This window comes from Coffea arabica, chromosome 2c (genome assembly GCF_036785885.1).
Source record: "Coffea arabica cultivar ET-39 chromosome 2c, Coffea Arabica ET-39 HiFi, whole genome shotgun sequence".
Lineage (NCBI taxonomy): Eukaryota > Viridiplantae > Streptophyta > Magnoliopsida > Gentianales > Rubiaceae > Coffea > Coffea arabica.
In genome coordinates this window covers 9,880,816-9,899,867 of record NC_092312.1, presented here as the reverse complement: position 1 = coordinate 9,899,867, position 19,052 = coordinate 9,880,816, and the positions used below count along the sequence as shown (strand labels likewise).

At 37.7% G+C, this 19,052-nt stretch overlaps 6 protein-coding genes across 7 annotated transcripts; 2 read left to right on the top strand and 4 right to left on the bottom strand.

Moving 5' to 3' along the window:
- Positions 1-238: 238 nt before the first annotated feature.
- LOC140035491 (large ribosomal subunit protein uL18c-like) lies at positions 239-673 on the bottom strand. Its single transcript, XM_072076734.1, has one exon. The coding sequence runs from the start codon at positions 671-673 to the stop codon at positions 239-241; it is 435 nt and encodes a 144-aa protein (XP_071932835.1).
- Positions 674-953: 280 nt separating this feature from the next.
- LOC140035490 (protein FAR1-RELATED SEQUENCE 5-like) lies at positions 954-3,785 on the bottom strand. The gene is made up of 3 exons (XM_072076733.1): positions 1,582-3,785; positions 1,268-1,451; positions 954-1,130 (listed from the first exon to the last, which is right to left on the bottom strand). Exons 1-3 carry the CDS (start codon positions 3,783-3,785, stop codon positions 954-956), a joined length of 2,565 nt encoding a protein of 854 aa, XP_071932834.1.
- A 5,404-nt stretch (positions 3,786-9,189) lies between these two features.
- LOC140035019 (uncharacterized) lies at positions 9,190-10,466 on the bottom strand. Its single transcript, XM_072074263.1, has 5 exons — positions 10,258-10,466; positions 10,034-10,174; positions 9,832-9,941; positions 9,676-9,748; positions 9,190-9,575 (listed from the first exon to the last, which is right to left on the bottom strand). Exons 2-5 carry the CDS (start codon positions 10,160-10,162, stop codon positions 9,462-9,464), a joined length of 426 nt encoding a protein of 141 aa, XP_071930364.1. The 5' UTR covers positions 10,163-10,174; positions 10,258-10,466; the 3' UTR covers positions 9,190-9,461.
- LOC140035489 (uncharacterized) lies at positions 10,240-13,187 on the bottom strand. Its single transcript, XM_072076732.1, has 9 exons — positions 12,938-13,187; positions 12,236-12,850; positions 12,016-12,165; positions 11,180-11,902; positions 11,011-11,076; positions 10,839-10,927; positions 10,677-10,761; positions 10,473-10,565; positions 10,240-10,353 (listed from the first exon to the last, which is right to left on the bottom strand). Exons 1-9 carry the CDS (start codon positions 13,118-13,120, stop codon positions 10,240-10,242), a joined length of 2,118 nt encoding a protein of 705 aa, XP_071932833.1. The 5' UTR covers positions 13,121-13,187.
- Positions 13,188-14,237: 1,050 nt separating this feature from the next.
- Positions 14,238-15,233, top strand: LOC113730830 (nuclear transport factor 2B-like). Its single transcript, XM_027255777.2, has 2 exons — positions 14,238-14,718; positions 14,956-15,233. The coding sequence occupies exons 1-2, from the start codon at positions 14,251-14,253 to the stop codon at positions 15,028-15,030; spliced, it is 543 nt and encodes a 180-aa protein (XP_027111578.2). The 5' UTR covers positions 14,238-14,250; the 3' UTR covers positions 15,031-15,233.
- Positions 15,234-16,233: 1,000 nt separating this feature from the next.
- LOC113729154 (probable glycosyltransferase At5g11130) lies at positions 16,234-18,358 on the top strand. Of its 2 annotated transcripts, XM_072074261.1 has the most exons (3): positions 16,234-16,523; positions 16,871-17,255; positions 17,649-18,358. In XM_072074261.1, exons 1-3 carry the CDS (start codon positions 16,234-16,236, stop codon positions 18,306-18,308), a joined length of 1,335 nt encoding a protein of 444 aa, XP_071930362.1. In that variant the 3' UTR covers positions 18,309-18,358. The 2 variants fall into 2 exon arrangements, with proteins under 2 accessions (XP_071930362.1, XP_027109279.1); XM_027253478.2 differs by lacking the exon at positions 16,234-16,523 and having other exon boundaries at positions 16,860-17,255.
- Positions 18,359-19,052: the final 694 nt, after the last annotated feature.

The following is a 19,052-nucleotide window of genomic DNA, read 5'->3' as shown; positions in this document are numbered from 1 at the left end:
TTAACTTGAGGAAAAAGGTTCATGAAGAACAAAGCCCCTGCAACTTACATTTGCACAAACAGTGAATCCAAGTCAAGGCACCTCAAAGAGATACCATTACAGAAAGGGTAGTGAAAAGACAACGGCATAATAGAAAAGTTGATAGAGTTGATACTACATCCAAGGCCTAAAATTGGAGACCATGTTCCCGAGCAGCATCAGCAAGTGCTTGAATACGTCCATGATAAGGGTAGCCACCTCAGTCGAAGGCCACTTTTGTAATCCCTTTCTCAAGACAGGACTTTGCAATTGCTTTGCCCACTTTCTTCGCCACATCAATAGTGGGAGCAGAGCTATAATTGAGATCATCGGAGATTGGCTTTTGCATTGTTGAAGCAGAAGCAAGAGTATGCATCTTCGAGTCATCAATTACCTGAACATACAGATGCTTATTGGATCGAAATACAGACAGTCTTGGTCTTTCCGGTGTCCCTTCAACCTTCTTACGGATGCGCGAATGGCGGGCAGTGCGGTCCTCTCTGCGGGTTCCGGCCTTGGCCTCAATGGAGAGAGCGTTAGGCTGCCATTGGGTCGAGAACGAGGAAAGCGGCAACGGCGAAGGAAGGAAAGGAGAAGCGAATTTGGGTGTTCTGAAACCAAGCCCAAAACTAAGTGAAGGTGCATTGCAAGACATTTCTTTGTTTGTTTCAGCAGAAAATTCTTTGCTATTCTTTCTCCTTTCTTCTCCCTCCTTAAAACACGCTCTGTTTAGCCTATCCACAGTCCCACTTCTCCCCCAAAATTTACACTTAAAAGTAAGCGTTGAATTAAAAATTTTTTGTTGTGATAGGATTATCTAATGATAGCAAATCCATTGAAACAAGCAAGCAAAAAATGCAATTGATGATAAAGTAAAAAGTTGTAACCCAACATATTGTTTAAAAGACAAACATCAAATACACTATTACATCCCTTCACCATGCTGGATACATGATTTCTCTATTCAAGTCAATGTCTTCCTCCACCTCGTCATCTACTGGTTGGTAATTAGAAAGATTACCATTGTTCAGCCATGTATAATTCGTAGTGTCCACCGATTGTTGGAATCCGTGAATTGGCTCCAACCCCTGCTTTACTCCAACATCATGCAACTAACATTAAAGGGCATAAACAAATCCACCGTGATGATTAAAAACATTAAAAATAACATTTTATAGCCACCTTACAATATAGTATCCAAAAAAACAAAAAAAAAACATTTTCTAGAAAGACAAATTGGACAACCTACCTGATGGTCCAATTGATCCCAGTCATTGTCCGAGTTAAAATGCATGTTCATTCCCCCCCTCACCCAAGCGGCACTTGTATTACCCTCAAAGATGTCTGGAGACATGCCCAGAGCGTGAGACAAGTCGTCGTTGGGATTTTCTATATGCAGGGGACAAGTTCTCTTATTATGGCCTTCCCTTCCACTGCCACAAAAAGTTAGAATATACATGAAACCACTGAAAAAACACGCCATAGAAACTACAAAAATATGAACACGCATAGAAACTACAGAATATGAAAAGTCGAAAACTTATAACAACTATTAAAACTAACCCGCAATTTCCACATTTGTTGCGGATGTGTCTTTCTTTTCCTTTAGTTCTCTGATCACCCCTCGGCCTGTTTGCATGAGGATCACCGATACCCACTTTACCAGATGCATCTCCCTTTCTATGCGCTTGTGATGAGCTGCCCGTAGCAGTAGATTCTTCTAAGGATAGGGTCTTCATTTCGGCAGTTTGTATGTCTATTACATTCAATAATCGAGTGTATCCAGTAGTAGTCTTTGCCCCATAGTAGCACATGGTATTGCAACCACTAGACAAACGAGCATACCTTGCCATTTCATTAACATTAGTGACCTCTGATCTTTCCCGTAGACTGCCACTCCTCCCACGTCTTGCATCTCTCGTCCATCTCTGCATAATGCAATTAGGTGGAATTTTCTTCATTCCTTCTATCACCATTATCCTAAACATGTGACTACAAGGAAGTCCTACGGTCTCCATTTGCAGGCATGAACAACTCATTATGCCAGAAGTTCTATTGTATAAAACCCTCCACTCCTTATTTGAATAGGAATGGGAAATAAAATGAATGCACTGGACTCCATCATCCATGGCATTATATCTGAAGTATAACCCCTGGCTCCTCATCTCAGCTCTAACCTTGAGAAAGATCCTTCGAGTGAAAACTTCTGCTGCATGCTGCTCCAAGTAGTGGGTCTCGGTTGCTGGTAGTAGACTAGTGTGCTCTGTCTCAACATTCATTCTTGCCTCCTCATGGCGAAGCCATGCATTGGCCAAATCAAAAGCTCTAAGAGTCTCAAATAGCCTTAACTCCCTATGAAGGTATATCTTTAACATAGCGTGCATCCTCTCGCACCTCTGTGTACTTCGCATGCCACCGAAAAAATAGCCCCTTAAGTATGCTAGTGCCCAGCGCTTCCTCTTTCTATACACTTGGTTAACCCAGTCATTGTTCTCCATATTGAACGAACATACCAGTTTGGCCCACTTTGCTTCAAATTTGTCTATAGAACAGTTGTTGTACATACAATCTTTAAATCCTGCTCTGAAATCCTCATTACTTACATGTGAGTTAAGGTTTTGGTTCAAATGCCAGCAGCACAATCTGTGCTTCGTGTTGGGGAGACATTTTTTTATGGCTTTTCTCATTTGTGGAGCGCCATCAGTCACGACCGATATGGGTTTTTTCCCATCCATCGCCTCCAAGAAAGTGTTAAGGACCCATTCATATGCCCCTTCGTCTTCCTCGCGTACAGTTGAGCATGCAAATATGGACGTGGAAAAGTGATTGTTGATGCCGCACATGACCACAAGAGGGTGCAAGTATTTGTTTGTATTATAGGTGCTGTCAAATACAAGAACATCACCAAAGCATCTGTAGTCCTCACGTGACCTGGAATCGCTCCAGAACAACCTTGATAGTCTCCCTGCACTATCAACTGTGAAATTGAAATACAAGTTCGGGTCTACATCTTTCTTACCAAATAGGTATGCAAAGGCCCCTTCTGCGTCGCCATCCGCGATCTCTTCCATCCTTTCTGAATTCATCTTATTATATAGGTCCTTGATAGTGAAAGGAACATTGTTATACCCACCGCATTGAAGCACGAACAACTTCATAATCTGACTTGTCTTCATTCCAACACGACGAAGAACGTGCGCTTGAGCATAGTCGGCTTCTGAGATGTGGCGGTGGGATTTTAGGAACTTTGTACTTGTTGGGCTTGCTAATTTGTGGTTGTGACGCATTACAATATTACTGACCAGATACTTGTCCTCCTCAACTGAAAGCCTTACTTTGAAACATGCCTTGCAATCAACTCTTGTGACCGCCTTTGGCTCTCTTTGCCGATCCTCTCTTTGTATGTGTTTCTCATCCCGGAGCCCGTGCCTACTACACACCCATTGCCTATATCTGACCCGACCAGTTTCGGGGTCCTTTAGCTTATAACTCTTGCGGACACTGAATCCTGTTGCTCGACCAAGCATCACGTAGAAGGCTTCAGCTTCGTTTTCCGTATTGAACTTCATTGACATCACATCTCGTTCATCTAAGTCCTCATAGTTGAAGTCTTGCACTCCTTCATGGAGCTGTCCCCTAACAGACATTGCTTGTGTACCCTCTTCAGTTTTCGATATTTCAAATTCATCAATGGCGTCCCACATGGTCAAATCTTTCCATGAATCTTGCACTGGTCGCTTTCCGTTCGGATCATTAGCAGATTGCATCGTATGTTTGCGCTGTACTCAACACCACAGGTCCTATCTTATGTTAAGGGATCCTCATTACAGACTATTATACATGTTTTGAAAGTCATTATTTTCAAAATGCATCCAACTAGAAACCCCATCAATGTGTTTGCGAAGTTTGCATGGAAAAGAATACAAAACATTCTGCTAACGTGTAAACAAAAAATTTGAAGTGTATTTAAAGGGAAACTAGTGTATTTTCCTTGGCTTATAAGAAATAGTTTAGCCGGCCCAAAAACACAGTCCACTACCAATCTCCTAATACAGTTCCAGGCCCGCCATGATTCCTGGTTGGCTCATTTTCGATTCTTTGCAGGTTAAATATTTGTCTATTCTTTTCTTTCAGGCATAATATTTGTTTCCTCTGTTTTTTTTTTTTTGCAGGTTAAATATTTGTCTATTCTTTTTTTTTGAAGGTAAAATATTTATCTATCCGAAGCCAATTTTTTTTTCTTGAACTATCTATTCAAATAGTACACAGGGAAACATGAACAAGCCACAAGGAACAAAATGTCAAAAAAATTAAGATTCAGAATAGAGTTACCTTCTTGGAATCCACCTTTCTTTCTAGATCAACCTGCTCGTCTCACACTCACAAGCTCATTGTCGTGGTTGCCAATTGCCCATACATGGACCGCTATTTACCTATTCCATAGAGATCATACGTTTTAAGCTACACATATAGTGGTTGTTGGGTGTTTACTCTCCTTCATAAACATTGTGTATTTATTTTGAATAGACTTCGGGTTTTGAAACAAGGGAAAGACGTATCATTTATTTGGCAAGCAAGTAATCTTTTTTTTACTTGTCCTGTAATTTCATTAAATTGCTTTCCAATTCCATGATACTTGCCCAACATCTCCAATCAATTGAAATCGCGGGAAATTATTATCATTTATTCGACAAGCTAGCAATTCAGTTCTTTTAAGATTTGAAGATCTTCTAACTGTCAACCTCATAAATTCAATTCAACCTATCATCTATTTATGGTTTCCTCTATACAAATTGATCAATTTAATCAAATGGAATTCCAATTGATTGTAGGGGTGAGGAAACGGTGCAAATTCGGTAATCTGGTTAGTTGAATTCGGTTATTTGACTTATAGAAATCTAAACCATTTTCAATTTCGAATTGGCTATAACCGAATTCATTTTGCAACCCCTTTCGAATTCGAAAATGGTAATGAATTCGGTTAACTGATGTGAATCTATAAAAAAAAAATCGATTTTTTAAAAATTATTACTGATGTGAATCCCCTAGGGCTGCAAATGAATCGAGCCGCTCGCGAGCGGCTCGAGTCAAGCTCGAGTCGAGCTCGAACTCGAGCTCAGAATATTAAGCTCGTTAGCTCGCGAGCCTGAGTATATATATATATATATATTTTATTTTTATTTAATAATAAAATTACGTATATTATATATATATATTTTTTATTTTTTATTTTCATAGTGAAATTACGTATATATCCTTAATATTTTATTATTTATTCAGAAAAAAATATTATTTTATTTATTTTTTTAAAAATAAAATAATTTTTTTTAATTTTTTTCGAGCTCGAGCTCGGCTCGACTTGATTCGAGTCGAGCTCGAGCTCGAAAATTGCCAGCTCGTCGAGCTCGAACTCGAGCTCGAGCTTGGTAAAACTTAGTCGAGGCTCGGCTCGATTAGCTCAAAGCTCGACTCGACTCGGCTCGTTTGCAGCCCTTTCAATCCCCAAATTTATGAATAATTTAACACATTACATATGTTCTAATCAATATGAACTTTAATTTAATTGGCATTTGTTTCATCGCTTATACGTAGAATCCTTAGTCTATGATTTAAGGAACACATAAAAAGTGATTAATTTAAACTAGAATAAACCTTAGACTATACAATGATTAGTGATAATAAACCGTAGACTATACAACCATAGACTAAAATTATATGTTGTACATTATTATATATTATTATTATTATTATAAGTACATGATAATACCATATACTAACTTTTATTAATAGCATTTACCTATATAATATAATACTAAATAGCATTTATCTATAGATGAACCGAATTTTATAAACTAATTTGGTATTCGAATGCGGTAATGCGGTACCCTATTTCATATTACCGAATTTGAATGCGAAATTGGTTATTACCAAATTCATAATCTCATTACCTATTTCTAGGGGTGGGCAAAATTATCCGTTAACCCGAAAACCCGTCATATCCGATCAGATCCGAAAATTAGGATATCCAATTTTTATTATTTGATCGGGTCAAAAGAGGGTCGGGTATCCGCCCGTCATATATATTTTTTATTTTTATTTTTATTTTTATACACACACTATAAAATAATGCTTGTGTCTTGATTTTGAATTCTTTTAATTTTTTTCCTTTATCTTATATTCTCTTTATATGCTTGTGTCTTGGTGGGAAACCTTTTTTTAGAAAAAAAAAATTATTAAATCTTAGATGAATGTGTAAAATATAAAATTAAATTGGTATAAATATTTTTTTAAAAAAATTAAATGATAAACGGGGCGGGGCAGGTACCCGCTGATCCGACCCTATCTTAGCGGGTACCCATTATCCGCTGATCCGACCCTATCTTAACGGGTACCCTATAACGGGTACCCGCTGATATGCGGAGCGAGTAAGGGTCAGAAAATGGCTGACCTGCAAGGTATGGGTCGGATCAGTCAAATGGTGAATGGGGCGGGTACCCGACCCGTGCCCACCCCTACCTATTTCATGCCATATTAGAATTCGATGAATTCGATACGTATTGAATTTGTACCAAATTACCAAATAGCCGATTTCAAACTACCAAATTCATAATCTGAATTCGATCATGAGTCTGATATGTATCAAATTTGCTCACCCCTAATTTAGACATTGCAACATAGCAATTCCCGATTTCAAATTTAATTCGGGCAAATTAAGATTCTTGATTGACAATATAAGTGTCAACTATACTTTATGATGGTTTATCTATACTAATTTAGTCATTTATCTATTCCAATTAGGGCATTGCAATATGGTAAATCATGCCAGTCAATTTTAATTAGGGCCCCTTAAGATTCTTGATTGATAATAATTCAACTACATATTCCCTCGTACATCTTCAATTTACAATGCATAATCTATTTTTTTTTTGTAATTCTATTAAATTTAATAATTTTTCAGATCGAATATATGTCTGACATGTTCAGATCGATTTTTAGCTAGATTATATGTCAAAAAATTATATGTTTTTTTCAAAAAATTAAAAACTTTGCAATTCTCAATTTCATCTTGTAACCTCTTGAATGTCACTGACTTTTTTTTATTTACCATAATCTAACTGTCAACTATATCAATTGTGCATTATGATAGTTTATCTATACTAATTTAGTAATTTATCTATTCTGTCAACTATATCAATTGTGCATTATGATAGTTTATCTATACTAATTTAGTAATTTATCTATTCCGATTAGGACGTTGCAACATGGTAAATCATGCAAGTCAATTTTAATTAGGGCCCCTTAACACTATTTAATTATATGTTTGTAGCATACATCTATTGACATTACTTGCATACAATAGTAGACCGGCTATGAAAATTTAAAATTTGGAATGAAAATTCAAAAATTAGTCGCCGCGTGGTGAATGAAAATTTGAAAATCTGTCCATTGAATTGAAAATTTGACTACCAATTTTATGGCGCCATTTCCTTAAAATTTTCATTTTACGCTGCTGGCGCCTTTAGTTTGGTTTCCTCCCAATCATCAGAACACATGTATATATATAGATATTATGCAGCTCTTGATTAACATTTTGCAGACAAATCACATAATAATTAAAATCATGAACAAGGTGAGAGGAGCATTCCATCAAGCAGAAGAGTCATCTAGTGCATCGGGATTTCCAGATTTCTCTACCAGGAAAACATGGTAACCATACTGCTAGCCTTAGTTTTACTCTTTTACAACTGAATGTTTAAATAGTATATTGATCTTCAAGCCCATTTGACCATGAAGCTACTTCGAATCACATTTAGGGGCATCAAATCTGGATGATAGAGACATTGGTGATGGTTCCACTTGTTTGCGGAAGAGAAATATGAGATAAATGAGACTTATGAGAACTATGAGACTGATGAGGCAGTTGAGACAGATGGAAGCGGGCTTCGAGGTCCTCCCCTTAACACTGCTGGTCGGAGAAATTCCTGATGCAGTTGTTGAGCAGTGAGTGATGGCTGAAGACGAAGGCCAATATGTGGAGGTATGGCCAAGTGGGGCATTAGCATAGTTATGTTGTGGTGTGTTTGCAAATGGATGCACAACAGGACGATCAGTGGGCTGACGGACATTTGGGGTAATTGTTGAGGTATGGCCGGTATAAGCCCTCCATGCCGCATCTGCCTCCAGGAATGATCTATAGGATTGAAAAACTGCTCCGCTGTACCTGTTCGTGGCAGCTTGACATTCAACCCAAGTTTGCATCACACCGATTCTCCTACCGGAGAAAACAACGTAGTACTTTTTTCCGGCCATTTTATGTGAAGTGATGTTGAATGATAAATATGAATTGGATGGACTCCTTGCAACTACCTTAATAGATCCGGACTCCAAACTTTCATCGATTGTGATCTATAATATGCAGCTGCACCTATAGCCTATTTGAATTAGAAATATTTATTTAGTTGTTTGTTTGGTGTATAATGAAATATTTTTTAATGGCTAAATGATAACAGCTGTATTAAAAAAAACTCATTTTAATCCCACAAATTTGGTGTATAACGTGCTTCTTGCTCCCAAATGTCATTATTGCAGGTCAGGCTTTGGTAAATAGGATTGTACACAAAAGTTGATATGTCACTTTCAGCACCGATTGCGCAAAGCTCCATCATTGCATACAATTGTGACTTCAAATTCAAAGTGCAACCCAGATATCAATGCATTTGTAACTTCAAATTTGAAGCGTGTTGCGGTTAAAGGAAGTGGGGTTGAGGTCATTACTCTTGAGGGAGCCAAAGGAAGAGAACGCCTTCTGGACAAGGAAGTGTGTTGCAGTTAACATCATGTCGTTTCTTCTAGACAAGGGAGCCAAAGGAAGAGAACGTGACCCTCGGCCCTGCTGTGAGGGACGGAGAGCAAGTTTTTGGGGTTGCCAACATCTTTGCTTCATTCAATGACACCTTTATTCATGTTACTGATAGCACTCGATTCTTTGCAGGTAGAAGGAGAAGAAGGCTATAAAGCTTTGTACTGTGATAAAGAGGAAAATAAAATTCAATTTCTGCAGTAACCGTCACTCTCATTTTTAATGGTGCTGCCTGCAGTAACTTTGATCATGAAAGAATTTTGATTGTGATATTTTAGAGGTTATTAGTTGCTTAGTTTTAAAAAAATTAATGTAAATAAATATCAACTTGCTGTCATTAATTTGTGTCATTAATTTGATAGAATGTGTAAGCCACCAAATTACAAAAGACCAATAACATGGTCATCCAAATTACAAAAAACCAATAATGGCCTGGCCAATCAAATTACAAAAGACCAATAACAAGCCACCAACAAAGATATAGTTACTCATCATGCGCATCTAATATCACGGCAAAATACATGTACAATTAATTTTCTAAAATCTTGCAACTTGTTGAGCTCCACATGAGTTTACAACGTCATCATCCGAACAAGTTCTCCAATCCGGCGAAATCATACACGCAGAGGTGTCGAACTTCATTGCCTAAGTCCAGGAAAAGGTCGAATGCAATCCTCAGACGATCTAAACTCGTCACCTTTTAACATACATCACCTTTCATTCTTAGTTGAATGCAATAGTAAAATATAGATAAAGAGAACAAATAAATCAAATTGCTCATTCCTTAGTTAGCTTACATGCAACTTGAAGCCAGACTTAACATCACCACAATGTTCCATGAATTTTGCAATGTAAATCCCGCAATCATTGCTGAACAAGGAAAAAAAATTAATTTTCCAGATCAAGTCACATTAAATAAATTCGTCTTATGGTAAAGTAACAATAACTCCTACCCATTGCCCTGTTTGGGACAATTTTCAGGCATAGTAAATTTGTAGTTATTCACATCTCCTTTATGTCCATGGCCAAATCCATATGACAATGCCTCTTCAATTGCTGCACACTGCTCAAATATCATTAATTGGTAGACATCAATCATTGTGTAGTTCTAGTTACAGGAAATGTAACAAGATTAAGCACCTAGTTGACACTCACAACAATCTTGGCATTATTCTCCCTTTCTTTGTTAACAGCATTGCTATCAGGTGCAGAGTCGCAAATGAAAACCTGACGGCTAATTATGTCTATGATACATAAGTACCAATGTTCCTTGTTCCAGTTCATGGGTAAACAAATCTAACACAAGTTAACCAAAAAGAGTCCAATTAGCAATCAATTTGAGACATCATAATTCAATCTAATTATCTCATGCGCTTTACCTTCTCGCACTCATTGATAGGGCCCCCAAAACTTGATTCAGTTAGATAGTTCCCGTATATGCCTTCGGGACGAATAGTATCATGAAGAATCAATTGCTGCAGTATTATAATATGTGTCTTTAATTAAAAAAATCATTATCTAGCAGAACTTCTTATAATTAAAATAAAAGGGGTACAATGATGAATTTTATAACGAGTAGCCTTAATATTTTCACCTCTAAGTAAGCTGGTAGGTACCAAACTCTCTGGGAGCCTTTCAAATCCCTTCTCCTTCTGAGTGTTAATAATGCACTATAACAACTCAATACCTATGGCAAAAAGAATAAAAAAAAATCTCCCGCATGCTAAGACCTTTCTAATTGACATATCCATTTTTAAATACCAAAATACCAATATTGACAAAATCAGAGTGGCTTCACCTCTGCGTGGATCCAACGGCCAGGCCTAAGAGACCTCAATTGCGATCGGGTAGCCTTCTGTCCTAACATTGATACTAAAGTGGTGCTGCATAAAATAATACATATTAATCTATACAATTAATCTTTCAATTATCAACTACAAAAACCCAAAGTCAAACTTACTATCTTGGCAATCTGTTATCAAAAAGTAGATCAATTAGTCTTGCACGTGTTTCCGGTGGTAATTCCCCATCTCTAGTACTATTATCTCCCTATAATAAGTATGGTTAGCCACTTGTTTAGACATAAATATCAAACAGTAACATGCAAATCATTTTTATAATTATTTACGTACTATTTCGATTGGACAATCTGGATTATCGCCATTGCATGGTTGCTTCCTCTTCTTGCAGCATCGGGCCTGTTGAAATTGAAACTTTAGTAGAATTCTAATCACCTTAAACTATCATCGGTAATTATGCAGGTAACCTTTGTTCGAGTCAAAGACACACAACAAAAGCTACCTTTTTAGGCTTTGGAGAAGCATTCTTCTTCTTGAAAAGTCTCTTGCTCGCTGGGGAGATTTGAATTTTATGCTTTGGTACAACCCCCTGACTAGTCATATTTAATAGCCTAGCCTTCACAGACCCTGTGGAAGACATCTCTGAGTCCGGATTTGCAAGTCCAAGAGCCTTATTGATGCAAGTTTTTCTGGGCATTTTGTCATCCATTGAAGACACCCTGAGTGAGGCTTCCTTTTCAGCTACTACCTCCACATTGTCCACCTTCACTGGAGAAGTCACATCTATGGAAGTATCCCTCTCATATTCAACAAATCTGGATGTTAGATCATTTTCTTGGTTTTCTGTTTGAGGGAGTATATTCCATGCAATAGGCTCTTTAAAACAAATAGGGTTGCATTTTGGCTTGTACTTCCTTAAATAGTTCTTGCACACGCCATTTTTGCTGTTAACAGCATTTCCATTCCCTTCCCCTAAACTAATTGCAGTCGCTTCTTTGTCCCCAGCTCTTTCTATAAATCTTTTCATCTCACTAATTATTGCATCTTGCATTGTCTTCAACGACTGTGCCATGTTACACATTGAATCCTGAATTTTTTTGTATTCCTCTTTCAACTCCCTGGTGGAATCTTCAACTTCGTTCATCCTTTTTCCAAGGTTACAGTTTTGACTTTCTTCCCCATGCTGAGCAGTGTAACAAACAGAATCATCCGCAATTACCTCAACCTGTAATGAATGTATATAATTATCCTTCATTTATATGCCTATTTCTGGTAACAAAATGAAATAAAGGAAAAAATCCGACCACCAAAATTTTGTGCCAACAAAAAAATAATTACCTCTATTCCATCCATGACACCAAGATGTTTTAGTCTACTGATCCTTCTTTGCAGTCTATCATTGCCCCAGAATTGTATCCGAGGTTTTGCACGGATATGCAAAGGGATATATGCATCACCATGAATGGAGAAGTGCTCCATGTAGAATAGCTGCATTTATGTAACAAGTTAGACATAAACCAAAGCTAATTTTACAATTGCAATTTAAGTGACTCCTTACCATCAAAAAGACAACACAGCCATCCACTTGCTCATCTTTCATCATTTGGGCATTTCTTATTCCAATTACCAATTCATCAAGAACGAACTTAGCCCAATTCATATGCTCCATTAGCTCTACCTCATGCAAAAAAGGAATGAAGGTCCTTTTCACCAGAATATCACTTCTAGGAGCCAAAATTTTGCCTATTACAAGAAGTGCGAACTTCACTTTGAACTCTACCCCTGAAGTTTGCATTAACAAGAGACTTTTTTTCAGGTCAGCCAAGACAACTTCTCCGTCTTTAACTGTTATGTGAAGTTCTTGTTCCAACAGATCATTTGTATACCAATCTTTCTCTAAGGCTGCAATGTTGACACCATTTGCTGACAAACCCAACACATGCTCTACATCCTCTGTCATAACTTTGATGCAACACCCATGGATTTCGAGAGTACGGCATTCGCAATTAAAATTATTAACCAGCCAAAATAAGAACTGCCCATCTTCATGCAAAGCTCGCAAGTTTAGCAAAGAACCAAATCCCAATTTGGTCACTGCTATCCTCTGTTCACTATTCAGATTATCAATCACTTCCCTAACTGTTTCTGTTGACGTACTACTCCTCCAACTTGCCTGTGAGATTCAAGTTACATTTATTGCCATCGTTAATTAATGTCTTAAATACTTCCAGTCATATCACATTACAAGTATACTTCATACCTTTGCTGCACATGCTTGATATTTTCGCAAGCCATCTTCCGAAGCCAATGTTGTGTTTTTCTCTTCCTTGCGATTGGGTCCTGGAGAGCTTGTGTGGTGAAAATTTTTTATCCCACATTCTGTTTCCTCCGCCTCTGATGATAACAAATTTACAAAGGACAAGCTTGGCCTTTCAGAACTCATTTCCCTTTGTTCAAATCAATCTAGAAGCAACATTCTGTTTTGCACCCTCATTCATTGAGACGGCGCCGCACACTCTGCTTGGTTATTGACTAAAACCCTACAATCTCTTGGTATTTATAGGGTCCTTTCTTATTATTGTTATTCCAGTATAGCATCTATAGTTTCACTAATTTATTTAACTACCCAACCCAATTTATATTAGTATTTGCTCTTAACTCCTTCAGATGATAATAGGCTTTGCCGGTAACCTTTTCTCATCTGGGCCCCAAAAACATGGATAGAGATGCTTGTGCTGAGGTGTCCTCCTTGCATTCGTTCTGCCTACTGTGGGCAGGCCATCTACTTTCCACCATAGAAGCAACCGTTAAAGAATGAATCTTGTATTTTTAATGATGATAGTGGCAGTGGAGGATCTGCAGCTGTATCATAGTAGTCTACGAAGTCTTGATACGGTGAATAAAGCAATTTGTTATTTACCTTTGTTGAATCACAGCTCATCAAATTCCGGGAGAGGTTGAATCCTCTGGTGATTATGCATCCCAGTGCATTCTCAATAGCCCTGTTAAAACTACTGTTTTTGTCCATTGAGGTCGTCATATATAAGTGTCTGGGCTCTTAAAGTTAGACAAGGCCATGTCGGTCATCACCATGATGAGTCGGAACTTACTTGTGATGAATGAATGAAACCTTCCTCTGTGGACAGAAGAGAGTGCTTGGTTAGGCATGACAGGATAGAATGTTCAAAGTTGATGCAGTCTCTACATAATCTACGAGCAGAAAATGTTTATGGATGCTAAGGTCCATGTACTGGGATGTGGTGATAGTCTTATTAGCACAAGCATCAGACAGGAAAACAAACTCTCGTCAAATAAAGAATATATTCCTTCCCCAAGAAAGTAAACGGATCATTTTGCGTCTTGAAGACTCCCCTATGAGGGAAATCAACTTTCAAACCGCAGTTTTTCCTCCCGACACGTTCTTTTTCATTCTCTATGGATAAAGTACTTCTGGGGCGGCAAAAAAGTCCTGTAAACGACGAGGGGTCGGTTTGCTTCAGGCAGATGCTCTGTGCTAGATCGCATTACGCACTCCAAATTTAATAATGTCTTTTTTCACAACTTAGCGTAGCCATGCAGCAGACTGGGAGATGCCTTGAACGGCATATTCTATTTAATTGCCCTTGTGAACCTATCAAAATCATCATTTTTCTATTGTGGCATAGCTCATATAATCTTCACAACCCCTGCAGTTATTCTTCCTACAATTCTCAAAGTCCCGAGGGAAGAAAAGGAAAGATGGAAGAACAAGTTGAAATGGTGGGTAAAGCATTTGTGGATCATTACTACCACCTGTTTGATAATGACAGACCTTCTCTTGCTCTTCTGTACCAACCAACTTCCATGCTTACATTTGAAGGCCAAAAGATTCAGGGGACAGATAATATAATTGCAAAGTTGGTGCAATTGCCATTCCAGCAATGCCATCACGTAATTAGCACCATCGATTCTCAACTATCATCCTTTGCTGGAGGCATTTTAGTCTTCGTCAGTGGTACCCTCCAACTGCAAGGAGAGGACCATCCTCTAAGGTTTAGTCAGGTACGCAAGAACTCCTCTTTTTTTTTTTTTAAAAAAAAATATATATATTAATTCTTGCTGTAGAATGTAGATGCATTTAAAAAATCACCCTTTGGTTTTATCTTTTTAACATTTTCTTGATTCTTCCATAAATTGTTCATCTTTAACAAGATACTTTTTTCTTAGGATGCTGAAATCTATTTCTTGGGTTTTGTCCCATATAGAAGAGTAACACATTTGCATGTCCATGGTATGCAGATGTTTCATTTGATACCCACGGTGGAAGGAAGCTTTTTCGTGTTGAACGACATATTTCGCCTCAATTATGGTTGAATACAGTCCTTTTCCTGGCAATTGATTCTTCCGATAAAGAAAACATGTGAAAATGAGAAAAAGGTTGCCCTGTGAAGTTCGATCGTGATTGTTGTTTTGTTCCAGAAATCTGATATGCTAAATATATTGTTGTGTCTCACATTGTTTTTCGTGAGGCAGATTTAAATGGAGTAATATCAGATTCGTAAGGATATTTTGGACTACCTTTGCAAAGTCTAGTCAGTATGCCAGCAGCCAACAAGTAACAACATGCATTTAGGGACTGGATTAGTTTTGCCAAAATCAAAAGGGACCAAATTGGTTCATTTGCGAACATGAGGGTGTTTTTGCGTAAAACAAAAGGGACTATATTCGATATTGGGACTAAGATATCTATTATCCCTTCCGAAAATATCACAAATCAACCTAGTATTGAATCCACGCAAATGCAAGAAGACGATTGACTCTCTCTTTTTTTTTTTTTTTTCAAGGCCAAGACAATTGATGTTATGAACAAGATCAGGAATTGTTACTCTTTTGACACAAAAAAGGGTTTAGAAAATTCCCTTTCCTGTGTCGAAGACTAAGAAGACGGATAATCTCTTCTAGAAGAGATTGTTTGTTCAAGTAACCAAACGAAATGTGGAAGAGGAAACACTGTACTGTACCTTAATGTGTGTCCTTTAAAGAAAACTAGCAAATACATCGTGAAGAGGGTTAGAATTTAGATCGATTTGATGTTCGAAGACAATGTTGTCAGTCACAAAATATTAAGATTTAAACGTTGCGAATTAGGTAGCGTGGCTTCATATTGCAAAATGCAAAAGGTCGGATCTTAAGTGGTGTATTAGATAGGAGAAGAGGGGCTGATATATCACGTAAAAGTTGGAGATGGTGTGGTGTTAATCTTAAATTTGAGCTGGTGGGAAAAGTTAGTTGTAGATGTCCTTCATCTTTCCCTGCATGGCTTATCATCTGTTAACAGAGTTGTTCACTAGAATTCTACTTCCCTTAATTCCTCCACTGTTATCATAATTATAATTATCGCTATCTCCATTTTCCAGAGACCATTCAAAATTATTTGAAATAAATTTGATAACTCACAACTTCTCCATATATATATATATATATATATATATAGGTAGATAGATAGATAGAAAGAAAGGGAAGTGCAAATGGCAACTGATGTCATTAAAACCTTTAGCTAATCACCTATGTTGATCCATGGCCTATTTCAGTTGCAACTTTCCGTCATTGCTATGTCCATCTCTTTTCCTTATTTTCTTCCTGTTTTGCCTCAATAACCAAAACCATTTCTTCTCTTTGTCCACTTTTTCTACTCTTTCTAATCACCACCATGCTGGTAGTGGTGTTGCAAGAATAGAAGATAGCTTGGCAAGAGCTCGTGTAGCTATATATAATGCGGCAAGGACCAATCGTACCTGTGCATTTCATAAACATCACAGATTCGTTCCTGCAGGATCCGCTTATAAAAATCCTCATGCGTTTCATCAGTTAAGCAACTACTATTTACTTATTTGCGTTTTTCCAGCGGATTCCTCTCTTTGCACGATTCTTTCTGTGTCTAAGTTATAATGGTAGTATATCATTTTGCAGCATTTAAACTCCCAATAACAACTAAACCAGAAGCAAAAAATGTAGTATGAAAAACCCTGTCATTGATCATGATCAGGGTATCACGTCATTCTAATACTCAAGAAACACGTTTAGGCAATGATAGGATTGTCCGAGTTCATGTCAATCACTAGTCATGATTAATGTTTATCAATCACTAACTAATCATGATTAATGTTTATCAATCAAATATTGCGATGAAAAATTGATGTAAATCCACTGGTAGGAGTTACTTAGAGATGGAGAAACGGTTCAAAGTGTGGGTATACAAGGAGGGAGAGCCACCAATATTCCACGCTGCACCTGGAACCAACATCTACTCCATCGACGGGCAGTTCATCAGTGAACTGGAGAATGGTGCCATCAACAATTCTACGAGTACTACATTTACTTCGTTCCTATCTCGCGATCCTGATGAGGCGGTGGTATTCTTCATTCCCATTGGCATAACCAACATCGTTCAGTACCTCTTCGAGCCACGCGATTACCATTCGATGATGCGTCAGATCCAAACTATTGCTGTAGATTATGTTGGACTGATATCAAGCAAGTACTACTATTGGAACAGGAGTAATGGGGCTGACCATTTCTATCTCAGCTGCCATGATTGGGTAAGATCTTTAACTCTCTTTAATCTTTGTTTTCTTGTGTGTAACATGAATGCTATGTTATCGTATTGTTTGAACGTAAGGAGAATCAATCTTCGTCCTCGAAACGAATAAACATTCTTCCAAATTACTATTGCCCTATAAACTCTCGTCCATTTGCAAATTGAGAAGCTTATCAACATCTTTGGCTTCTCTTATAATCTTCTAGTTAGGCACATGATAAAGAGTCCGTTCTTTGAAGTTTTTGTGCAAAAGGGTATAATTTTTTTTTTTTTGGCCAAGATACATACAATTTGACGGTGGATAGTAATTTCAGAATCCACACCACATGTTTGGATGGTAATTTTTTCCAAATTTCGTTCATGTTTCATGTAAGTAATTGTACGTTTACGACAGGGGCCTTGGGTTTCGAAATCCAATCCGCTGTTCAGAAATGTGATTAGAGTGCTCTGCAATGCCAACGTTAGTGAAGGTTTCAAACCTACTAGAGACGTCTCCTTACCAGAAATCAAAATCCCTTATGAGGGGCTAGGGCCACCAGTCTTGGGGAAGCCTGCTGAGCAACGATCCATCCTTGCATTTTTTGCTGGTGGACATCACGGTCATGTAAGGGGAAGCCTAATTCAATACTGGAAAGACAAGGATGCTGATATTCAAGTCTATGAATACCTCCCAGAAAATGTAGATTACTTCGAATTTATGGAGCGATCCAAGTTCTGTTTATGTCCCAGTGGCTATGAAGTGGCAAGTCCTAGAATAGTGGAATCTATTTCATCAGGATGCGTACCTGTGATCATTTCTGACGGCTATGTTCCACCTTTTAGCGACGTTCTGGATTGGAGCCAGTTTTCAGTGTCTGTTCCAGTTGCCAAGATACCAGAACTCAAGTCTATCTTGCAAGCGATCCCCATGGATGAGTACTTGAAAAAGCAGAAGATGGTCATGCAAGTCCAACGCCATTTTATTCTTCATCGACCTGCTCAGCCGTATGATTTATTGCATATGGTTCTTCACTCTATCTGGCTCAGGAGGCTTAATGTGAGGCTACCACCATAACAAGAACATTAATTTGTTCATCATTGTAATTCGTTACCACACAAAATGTACTACTACTACATAAAGGAGGAAATACAGGACTAGCCAATTTTTTAGTCGCAGTAGCTAGCGTGTTTTGAGTTTTATTTTTTGGTGTATTTTTGCGCATTAGGGTTAATTTTTGGGGTGTATTTTTGGGTGTTTTTGGATAGTTTGTAAGTGTTTTTGAGGAGTTTTGTTATAGTTGTGTATTTAAAATACACATGTTTAGCAATAAATCTAACCCATACCAAGTATGGATTTAGGGGGAGAGGGGCAACCGGTCCCAAAAAATTTTTAAGATTTTTATTTTGTACCATAAATTTTAATAAAAAAAATTTCATAATATCACAATTCTTGCCCCCTCAAAAATCTTTTTCTATTCATCCTTTATCCCCCTTTCCCTACAATTGCAAGTTTTTTTTTTGAATTAATTATCCTATGAGATAAATTAAGTAAAGAGATATATAAGGAATGCAAAATTTGTCTACAATTATCAAGGAACTAAGAGTATGAATAATAAACCAACTCCCAACCACATTAATAGTGGGATAGGAGGTCAGGGGTTCAAACCTTACCTCCCATCATCAATCTGTTTCTATATGAGAATTGTTTTAAATTCATACGGGTGAGTGGTGCACCCGACTCAATTGGGACTGCACCTAGTTTACCATATCAATACACATAATCACAATAATTGCTCCTTCTATTTATATAGTTTCCTAA

Coding starts and splice junctions, on each gene's coding strand:
- LOC140035491 (XM_072076734.1), bottom strand. CDS start 673: ATGTCTTGCAATGCACCTTCACTTAGTTTTGGGCTTGGTTTCAGAACA.
- LOC140035490 (XM_072076733.1), bottom strand. CDS start 3,785: ATGCAATCTGCTAATGATCCGAACGGAAAGCGACCAGTGCAAGATTCA. Junction 1,452..1,581: donor AACAAATGTGGAAATTGCGG/GTTAGTTTTAAT, acceptor TTTTTGTGGCAG/TGGAAGGGAAGGCCATAATA. Junction 1,131..1,267: donor GGGATCAATTGGACCATCAG/GTAGGTTGTCCA, acceptor CTTTAATGTTAG/TTGCATGATGTTGGAGTAAA.
- LOC140035019 (XM_072074263.1), bottom strand. CDS start 10,162: ATGAACTGGAACAAGGAACATTGGTACTTATGTATCATAGACATAATT. Junction 9,942..10,033: donor AGAATAATGCCAAGATTGTT/GTGAGTGTCAAC, acceptor ATATTTGAGCAG/TGTGCAGCAATTGAAGAGGC. Junction 9,576..9,675: donor AGTCTGGCTTCAAGTTGCAT/GTAAGCTAACTA, acceptor GTATGTTAAAAG/GTGACGAGTTTAGATCGTCT.
- LOC140035489 (XM_072076732.1), bottom strand. CDS start 13,120: ATGAGTTCTGAAAGGCCAAGCTTGTCCTTTGTAAATTTGTTATCATCA. Junction 12,851..12,937: donor ATCAAGCATGTGCAGCAAAG/GTATGAAGTATA, acceptor TGAATCTCACAG/GCAAGTTGGAGGAGTAGTAC. Junction 10,566..10,676: donor GCCGTTGGATCCACGCAGAG/GTGAAGCCACTC, acceptor TTTTTGCCATAG/GTATTGAGTTGTTATAGTGC.
- LOC113730830 (XM_027255777.2), top strand. CDS start 14,251: ATGCAGCAGACTGGGAGATGCCTTGAACGGCATATTCTATTTAATTGC. Junction 14,719..14,955: donor ATCCTCTAAGGTTTAGTCAG/GTACGCAAGAAC, acceptor CATGGTATGCAG/ATGTTTCATTTGATACCCAC.
- LOC113729154 (XM_072074261.1), top strand. CDS start 16,234: ATGGCCTATTTCAGTTGCAACTTTCCGTCATTGCTATGTCCATCTCTT. Junction 16,524..16,870: donor AATCCTCATGCGTTTCATCA/GTTAAGCAACTA, acceptor ATCCACTGGTAG/GAGTTACTTAGAGATGGAGA. Junction 17,256..17,648: donor ATCTCAGCTGCCATGATTGG/GTAAGATCTTTA, acceptor CGTTTACGACAG/GGGCCTTGGGTTTCGAAATC.